At 41.5% G+C, this 10,414-nt stretch overlaps 1 protein-coding gene across 1 annotated transcript; it reads left to right on the forward strand.

Annotated features, from left to right (window-relative positions):
- Positions 1-6,283: 6,283 nt before the first annotated feature.
- gpr34l (G protein-coupled receptor 34 like) lies at positions 6,284-7,267 on the forward strand. The gene has a single exon (XM_030793281.1). The coding sequence runs from the start codon at positions 6,284-6,286 to the stop codon at positions 7,265-7,267; it is 984 nt and encodes a 327-aa protein (XP_030649141.1).
- The last annotated feature ends 3,147 nt before the right edge of the window (positions 7,268-10,414 follow it).

Below are 10,414 nucleotides of genomic sequence, written 5' to 3' on the forward strand. Positions count from 1 at the left end.
CTAAGACGTACCCCTTTTTGGAATGGTGTTTTCCGATTTACATCCTACTACTAAACCAGTTACAATAGGTAACACAAAAGCAGCTATGTGCTGATAACCTGTGAAGAACATATCAGTGTTGTCAGTAGATGAATTAAAAATAGGGCAATGCTTTAATTCTGAGATGCCTTAAATTTAGAGTTATTTACTGCATATCAATGCTCTAAAATCAATTCGAACTCTTAGGGCCTACATTCTCTAAATCTAAATCTCGAGAGATTGCCGTATTGGAATGGAATTAAAAAAAAATAAAAAATACACACACACACACACACACACACACACACACACATACATGTTTATGTATGTGTGTGTGTGTGTGTATACATATATATATATATATATATGAACACATTTAAAAGAAAGAATGTGGGCTGCACTAGGCTCCCTACGCTCATTTGCCTCGGGATCAGACCAAACCAAAGAAAAGAGCAGCAGATCCTAAATGTTACGGCTCAAGGGTGTACCGCTGAGGCGCTGGCGTTTGCTGCCATCTCGTGGTACGCACTTTACAATGCAGCGGACGCTCTGAAGTACAGGACTTGAGTCTGCTACAAACGAAACTCGATTTGGGAAAGCTTGCGGCTGGCCCGATCAAATGGGTTTCCTTTTGTTTCATGATCAAGAAAAGTTTTCCAAACACTCAGCAAAAAAAGTAACGTGACATGGGAGGCATAGCCTAACCAGATTGACCCTGTGGTCGCTGGAGGCGAGAGGGAGAGGGAGAGGGACAGGGAGAAAACTCCGTTGATAGTGTTTTCCCAAATTTGACACTGAAAGGTCTCTATTTTTGTGGCTTAAAGTTTGCTGTTTCGGCAACTGTGTCAATACATTTTTGTAGGTCAACTGCGTTTATCAGTGCGTTATCTGTCGATTGTCGAAGAGGCGAATCAAAAGACAACACAAAAAATAACTGATAGTCTATATAGGCTATCAGTTATTTTTTGTGTTGTATGCTTGTGTTGTATGCTTTCGGAGATAGTATGATATAGTGTAGTCTTGGCTTTCTTTTCCCACAACATTTGCAAACACACACACACACACACACACACAGAAAGAGAAAATTTGGCGCTTGAGGTTTTAGTTTCAGAAGTTTCATTTCCCAGAAGTATGACCTACATATGCCTCTCACATTTCCCCTCCACAAACGACGGGCTCTGCCAGCAGGCGTCTCCGGATCAGCCCAGTCTCCAAATCAACCCCCTCAAATCATACCACAAGGAACCTGTCTCCAAAGCATCCTCTTCCTCCATTTTGACCTAAACTATTTCATGACATATATCTCCGTTTGCAGCGCAAACGTGTTCTTTTTCTTTAGGCTATACATCAGTTTAGTATTGACAGTCCGCATGAACTGTTTTGTGTTCTTGATTCCTTGTTAAAACCCGGTATTTTCAAACGGATTTTTTTTTTACCTTTCACACCCCGTATGTATTCCTCTGCACTCCTGCAGTGCAGGTATTTCTATTATCTTTTTTAAAATTATCCACCAAAAACCATGACTTCTTCAACCTTCACTTCACCAGGCAGTAACTTTCAATCTGCAAACTCGCCTACTAACCACAAAATATTCATAAATTGCACAGGGGAGTTTTCGATCGTGTCAGCCAGGCGCGTGGGAGGCTGACGTTGAGAAAAAAAGTTTACCATCATACCGCCATTGTTTTGAACGAAAGCAATGATGACTTTAAGGAGTAGTCGGACCACCACAGCGCTTCGAAAGAAGCCGGTCAGAAATTTCCGAAATTATACCCTAATCCCCACAAAAAACTCTATGAAGTGTGTTTACATTAACTATCATATATATGTACTGGCGTTATAAGATAATAATGTCTCTCTTAATATCGTTTTTGTACTTTGCCGGTGTACTGAAAAAACAAACAAACACGCACAGACACACACACACACACACACACACAAAACAACGACAGCTGTTAAGTGATCTGGAAAGGCAAAGTTTGGAGTCAGACATAAGAGTCAAAACAGCCTGTTCAACCAGCAGACTGAGTATATAAACTAATACAGATTAAGACAATATGTACACGTTTCTTTCTTCAAATGGGGCTCAGTAAAATCGTTTATGTGTCATGACAGGGAATGTGAATGAGGATTTATAATATCCTACGTAAAAGAGCAGTAGGCCAATTGTCATTTATCAACCTCTGCACACCTGACTGAACGTCTACATCGGCTTTTGTCTCTTCTGAGGGTTTTGTGATTCTGCATTGTGTTGTGTTATTAGTCGGAATCGTCCTCAGAGGTTTGCGGGCGAAGTTTTCCGTCCGGACTCTCTCTTCTTTAAAAGAGGGTATTAAATTCAAACCGCAATTGCTTTCGCGCCTAAACAAACGTCCTTTTATATTGATTTGTGTCTTAAAAGTTCTCAGAGCACTGCGAAAAGTCGTTGTCAAAGAGTTCTGTATCAGGGTACGTGCAAACGTTAATCACACGTTGGGTTGCAATGCTTGACGCAGCGAGCTGGTTTAGCTGACATTCGCGAGGAAGATGGCAGATCAAGTTTTGCGGTTCTTATCTTTTGTGCAGATTTCCTGTACCCCATTCGGCTGTGGGGATAAAATAGAAAAACCCAAAGATGAAAAAAAAAAAAAAAAAAATTGACTGCAGCTGCAGCTCCGAGGGTCTCAATCAGCCCTTTGCAAAGCTTTTTCTCAGAAGCCTTTCGTGGTCTCAAATGTGTACACCGAAAATAAACCGAACACTTTAATGCACTCTGTTATTGCAATATGACAATGTAATTGTTTTAACCTGTATTCCTAACCTGGTTTTTCATTTATTGACCGTTATTATTTTTGATAATCCTATATTCGTGGCTTAAACAAACTAAACTGGGTTCTCTCAAGTGAACCACACTCAGAACCTAACACAGTACAGACTTTAAACTGGTAGCATGACTATACGGTTGGTTTAAACTGGTAGCATGACTCCCGTGGCAAAACACTGAATTGAACTCTTCTTTTGATGATGATGACGATGATGATGATGGTCTTTGTTGTTATTGTTTCCTAACAAGGGAAGGAAGATTGTAATCTGGTAGCCTACATTTCTGAGAACTTTTCTGGTCGGTCAGGGTCTTATCTGGAGTTGACGGAGGAAGATCTTGCTAGTCTATTTATGCATAATTCGGTTATCAAATCTTAAACGAATCCCGCGACTGTGCAAATATCGACATAACCCTGTGCTGCAAACTTGCAAGAATTAATAAGCTATGCACGACTATGTCTTGACTTATTCATATCCAGGAATTCTCCGAAAAAGGGACGGTCTGTGTGTATGGTTTGGAGACAGCCCAAAGCGCTTCAGCCTTCGTAAAACGACACCTGAAGCTTGTTATTGCGACCTTTGTTACTGAAACCGCTCCGTGTTCAGTGTGTTTTGGTGTGAAAGGGGGTTTTCGACGACAGGCTATTCGACCTGAACTGATGGCCTTGTCTGGCTGCCTGCCGTTTGTTCTCAGAAAAGTCTTAGGTCTACTGTACACTGATATCATTTATCGAAACATGAAAACCAGATGCCTTTTTCCATTCCCTCAATTTCATATGAGTTAGGTGACTCTTCGTTACGTAACTACTGTGCGGGAAATGTTGTACTTCTCCTTTGAACGAATTCTTGGCTATAGATGCAGCCTGTGTTTGGAGCAATTCGATCCTACTTTTATGTAACAATATGACCATATGTGGTTTCCAGTCGTCCCTCTCTCTCTTTAAGACGACCGTAACATCATTTACTTAAAAACGACACATAAAAAAACAAAAAACAAAACAAAAACAAAAAACAAAACAAAAACAAACCAACCAACCAACAAACAAACAAACAAACAAAAAGGAAGATTTATCATAAGACTTTTTTTGTGTCTGAATTATTTTGCTTACTTTTTAAGAAATATTGTTGCTAACTCTCAACAGTTGCTAACTCTCAACAGCCCCCCCCCCCCCCCCCCCCACCCCCAACTCGTTTGCTTTCGGACAAATGAAAGGGGATCTTGTCTACCAATAGCACTTTAGGCCTTTTGCTGTGCATTTTGTTCTTGTTTAATACCTTTCAGAGCGTGATCAAGTGTACACTCTCAGATAAAGTGAGGATAGCAAGTGAGAGTTTGTGGCTGGTACCCAAGGAATCGAAGAAATGATGTCTTTAGCAGAATGCAAAAAACAATAGGCAGTCACCTTGAGCATCAAGGTACCAGCATTACTGTTTGAGACTAAAGTAAACTGAAAATTCATCCATTAACATCCAAAGTCTAAAGGTTTCTAAACGTGGGTATGTTACGCACAAGAAAAAATCACGCAGGTTACGCAGACTACACAGTTCTCATGCTGGGTGAAAGGCCATGAGTACAAGTCCACAAAATCTGTCACGTAGGTCACAGTATGAATCACATAATGATGATAGAATCGCGTCAGAAGCTCGCACTTACATTTCACGCTCTTCTGACATCAAAATGGACGACCACCAGATGTTTCGCCGCTGTTGTGGTTTGACACTTGTAAAGTCACGAGATGCTTCTCAGTGCAGTATTACACAAGTTGATTTCGATTTCAGTTTTTCACTTTTTTTTGTGGGGGTGGGCTTTATTTAATAGCGCTACAAAATGTTTATGACACAGCTTTTTTGACAGGAATAAAAACCCTATTCCCCTACCCTATCTTTTGATCTGAGAAAGGTACTGCAAGGATAGATAGATAGATAGACAGACAGACAGACAGACAGATATAAGTTTATATAAGTTTCCGTGATCGCACACATACACATACAACATGTGAACAGTGAGCAGTGAATTTGTCCTCTGCATTTAACCCATCCAACACACACCAGACGCAGGAGCAGTGGGCTGCACTCCTTGCGCCCAGGGAGCATTGGGGTTAAGTACCTTGCTCAAGGACATACAGCCGTGGATGTTGATCCTGGGAATCGAACCGGCAACCCTACGGTCACAAGCTAGACAGACAGACACAAGATAGATAGACAGACGGACAGACGGACAGATAGACAGACAGATGGATAGATAGATAGATAGATAGATAGATAGATAGATAGATAGATAGATAGATAGATAGATAGATAGATAGATAGATGGATGAGTGAATCCATGAATGTCTTTATGGGAACAGAACAGAGAACTTAACATGACCAAGTTCCGTAAAGTGAAAGGGAAATGCGGGTTCACTGTAAAATAACACAGACAAAGATCCGTTATGGTAGTAGAAGTAGTAGTTATTGTTGTTGTTCCTGTAACCACAAAAATGTGTAAGGTTTAATCATTAACAATATTTGCACAAGTGCAATTAGGATCTCTGTGCTGTTGCTGAAATCTGTCTTTCTAAGGACAAAATTATTACTACTCTAATTCCATTTGTGCTCTTATGGATGTAATTCTTTCAAACATGCTTCAGTGATTACCTCTTGAGGTGATGTGGATTTACTCAACTGTCCTGTGACACCTACCTGAATATTTAGCAGGCTTTTATATGGTGTGGGAGTGGGATGATATGTGTGTGTGTGTGTGTGTGTGTGTGTGGGGGGGATCCTCAAAGAAAATGACGTCTAAGAAACCACTCATAAACATTAAGATGTCATTGTTACCCCACTCAGTTTCACACATTCAGTTTCAGCATGTATATGTATGTATATGTACACATGTCAGAGAAGTGGAAATATGGTTCTACTGCTCAGCTTCCCTACAGCTGGTGATGTCACACCTGAGGGGCGGAGCAAGCAGGACGTGACACAAGGCGACACTTCCCTCTCTGTCGTGGCTACAAAAGCTGTAAGCCTCACTGCCACCGGAATCTCATTCACAGAAGCTGATGACAGTTACAGTCTCACCGGTAAGGGCTCATTTCCTTTGGTAATCATGTACGCTTCATAATCCAAATGAATAAGTCAATGTATTGGGAGGCTGTAATGAACTGAGAAATGCATGTTTTATTCTATTCAATAAAGTGATCAACATGAGAGATAGAGAAACAATGAAAGTGATGAAATTTATGAATTTTGAAACTTTATTCTAAGCATATGCTGGATTATTGAATGATTAGTTCCAAGATTTTAAGGGGCACATTTCAGACGTTGTTGTTGTTGTTGTTGTTTTCCGATAAGATTCTGTTATGTTCATACATATATTTGATTTCGCTTTGCTTTAAGGTGGGAAGGTCTTTGCGCGGCATAACTGTGAAACGCCTTCAGTCAAGCCGAGAGCACATCTGGCTTTTCCAGAGCGGCAGCAATGTTAGCGTCAAACAGCTCCAGCGTGAATGCGTCTTGTGAAGTTCAGGATGGCTTCCTGGCTCACACCCTCCCCATCACCTACGGCGTCATCTGCGCCCTGGGGCTGTTATGCAACACCTTCACCATCTTCGTCTTCTTCCTGCGCCAACACTCGGACACCTCCATGGCCGTTTACATGAGACACCTGGCCATCGCTGACTTTCTGCTGGTCTTGTGTCTTCCGTTGAGGATCCACTACCATCACAGAGAAGGTCCTTACTACCTTTGCAAGGCAGTGGGCGTGTTCTTCTACATCAACATGTACGCCAGCATCATGTTTCTCAGCCTGATCAGTCTGGACCGGTACCTGAAGGTCATCAAGCCCATCTGGGTGTTCCGGATCCAGAAGGTCCGCTGGAGCCGGATGGCGAGCTACGCAATCTGGGCTGCCCTGTTTGGAGTCATGTCCCTGTTCTTCCTGGGCAAGGAACGCGAGCATCCCTGCAACCGGATCTGCTTCCACTTCCATGACAAAGGGGTCCTGGGAGGATCCATCAACCTGGTGGCGGTGGGCGTCTTCTTCGCCTCGTTCCTCGTCTTCCTCTGTTTCTACGGGAAGATCACGTTCCGACTCAGCGCCATGTCGCTCGGGAATGGCGATCCCAAAGCCCAGGGCCGGAAAAAGAGGATGGTTCTCAAAACCTTCCTGGTCCCTGCCATCTTCACCCTGTGCTTCTTGCCGTATCACGTCGTGCGTGTCCCGTACGTGCTGGCCCAGATGGACGTGATTACGGAGGTGGACAAGAAGCAGTTGCTCCACATCCTTAACGAGTTTACGCTTCTCCTCTCCGCCCTGAACAGCTGCCTGGATCCTCTCATCTACTATTTCCTGTCCAGCACGTACAGGAAGACTATCCTGTGTGCCATCCAGGGAAAGTTCAAAAGCATGTACGCGTTAAATCGCAGGCGTATTAGCATCAACCGTTCCCTGACAGAAATCTAACTGAAAGCAATTGGACTTTTTCTGCTTTTAGTTTTTACATGACTTGAAATATTTAGCATCTCTGACATATATTTATTTTATTTTATCTTATCCTATATTTTTTATTTTGTTTTAAGATATTTGTGTTTTTTTTTTTGGGCAGACATTGTTTGTTGCAAGTTTTGTATTATCGCTAGTGAATGCATTACAGAAAATGTGTATTAAATTACTGTACAAAGTGTATACATAAATCTATAAAGTATATTTATGCTTGGTTATTCTAATTATCTTGGCTCAAACTGAGACTTGTTTGAATGTAGAGTATATTACTCATTTTATAAGATAACATCGGTCAGCTAAAGAAACGACCTGTGTAAATTCCTTTCATGTCAGGAATTTTCCCTGATTATGTTAGCTTAGCTCAGCATTCAGCGACTGCGGGTGCAGTTTAACGAACCGCGGTAGACTTTGATGTACTGTGTGATTCATTGGCGTTAACCAGAGTGCCAGGTGCAAAAGTCACTGCGGTGTCAATTCTTTACTTGAGGCAGTTTGACTTTTAGCATAGGTCATTCCTTTTGTTTTTTTAAGGTTAAATGAATAAGTCTGAAAAACCTTATGGAATTTCTTTTAACGATTGAAACCACGCGCGCTTCTCGCTCGTGGAACTTTTACGTGAAAATGACTAGAACGACAATAGTATGCGGGTAGCGGAGTAATATATGTAGCGCGAGCAATGCTGTGTAAGTCTTGGAAGATTTCTGTTTGACTTATATAAAACTTATAAATGTGCATTATTTAAAGACGGACCCGAGAGGTCTGTGGCTTATGTCGGATTTTTAACCTGTATAATTAATTTTGTCTGTCAGGACTGTCATGCCATCACACACATGTAAGCTTACAACGTTTGAATAAAATGAATAACGCTTACAATACTTTGATGTGTGCGCGTAACAACGTCTGTTGGGTAAACAAACTGTTTAATTCTTAAACTAACTTTGTTAACTACAGCTAAAATATCCGAAACTTTGCCAGTAACATTCTGAAATACAATTTATTCTTATAGGCCTACTACAATACAAAGGTTAAGTTAAGCAGATGTGAAAACAGTAGCCTGTAATTGTGAATGAATGATTGAGCAACCTTATCAAAAAATCAAAGCAAAAAAAAAAGCAATTAAAGTAACTGTGTATTGAGGGAAACATTTAATCATACTGTATTGAATTTGTCTCTTTACACTAACACTTAGTCCCATCAAGTTAATTAATAGCTACACTGTGTGCGTTGTTCTTCTTGGCTAGTGCTTCTTTGTTTTGGCCAATCTACTGTCTGTCTATTCCGCAGCAAACTGCTCACCATTGTTTTAATCTGATAAAGATGAAAAGAAAAGCGACCAGTGCATGTTAAAAGGATGTCGGACAGATGGTTATTTTGATTGCGGAGTCGACAGTCAGGAACCGAAAGCCGATATGCTGATGAAACACTGAAAAATTCTCATGTCAGCGACGCTATCCGCTCCGGCTGATGGCTTCTCGCTGTATCCGCTAAGAAACGGGGTTCCCCTTCTTAATACAGAACTACTTGATTAAAGTGAAGGCAGCCTATTGCAGCTGAGCCCTCAAATACAGAACACGATTCATTCTTCTTTTCCTCCTTCTTTTTCCTTCTTTTCTTTTCAGTTCCTCCCGCCCTGCGATGTCCAGAGACACCTGAGCACTGGGGTAGATAGACACCATTTTTGTGTTTGGAGTCTCTGGAATCTTTTCGATGAACTGTTGAACAAATCTTTCTGTTTTCAGCAGACCTTTGTAAAAAGACAGCTCTGTATGTATGTATGTAAGCCTATGTACGTATGTATATGTGTGTGTGTGTGTGTGCGTCTGTGCGTGTGTGTGTGTATGTGCGTGTGTGTGTGTGTGTATGTATGTATGTGAGTGTGTGTGTGCATGTGTGAGTATGTGAGTGTGTGTGTGTGTGTGTGTGTGTGTGTGTATAGTATTATGGTTGAGCTTCAGCGCTCTCTGCTGTTCATTCTCATTAATGCAGGTAACTGGGAGAACACATCCAGTGGTCACCATTAAAATCAGAGTCAGTTTGTCACCCTGGATAAAAACAAGCAAAGTGACCGTTTTAAATGCGATAACAGTTAATTATCTAAATTTTGTCTTCAAAAATATGACAGAAAGGGAACAATGTTTTGTGCATTTTATTAAGTGGCCTAGCAATTTTTGTCTCTCAAAAAGAATGGTGTTAAACATATTATTGTGACCATCAGAGATTCTCATAAATGAAATTTAAAAAAAAAGTTAGTCTGCATTAAAGTTACTATTATTTTTTTTTTTAAATTTAATCTCAGAGGCTCTGTTGTAGTCCTCCATCACTGCCTGTTTGACCGAGACTGTTGACAACTTTCATAAATGTGACAGAAAGTCCAAACTCAACATTTACGTTTGCAAGGCCCCTAATTAAGAATTTTAAAACCCCTGGAACAGTGGTAAACGAGCCTCGAGGCAGAGAGAGAACTGGTCGAAGATGCTGTTGCTAGACACAGCTAGAGAGGTGCTCTTACACAACGAGAGAAATCCTGAAGCCAGAGTCTGAAAATACCTGAACTCAGTCTTTACCTCTTTGCCATTTCAAATGACTTCCAGAGAAAAGAGCCTCTACTGAGAGGAGGAACCAACATATGAAAGCAAATGAACGGAAGGTTTGTCTCTACCTAGAGGAGAATGGGTTCCCCCTGCCGAGTCGGTGTGATTTCATTTTTTGGCCTTAAGGAGCTTATTCCTTGCCCCTCATACGACCAAGACATGTTCAGCGGGTGTATCGGGCCAGCAGTTCTGCCATGGGAACTGTCTGCTGCTAGAAGCTAGAAACAATAAAGCCTCATTTGAGTTAAAAGTGCATATTTTATTTTAGCGAGTGAAACTACGGGCTGAGGGTGTTTGGCCTTAGCGATCTGTATCAGACCGGTGCCAGCTGAAGACGTCTCCAGTTGTGCCTCGACCCGAAGAATAAGCAACGTCCACAGCAGCAGCAGCGGTGAGTAATGCGCGTGTCCAAACTGATTCACGTTTGCTTAAGATAATCTGCATTGTAGTCAGGCAGCTGCAATCACAGGGCCTCCCCTGAAAACACATAGAGGCCATCGGCTCCTCCTGTTATGGA

This window comes from Chanos chanos, chromosome 16 (assembly GCF_902362185.1).
Source record: "Chanos chanos chromosome 16, fChaCha1.1, whole genome shotgun sequence".
NCBI lineage: Eukaryota > Metazoa > Chordata > Actinopteri > Gonorynchiformes > Chanidae > Chanos > Chanos chanos.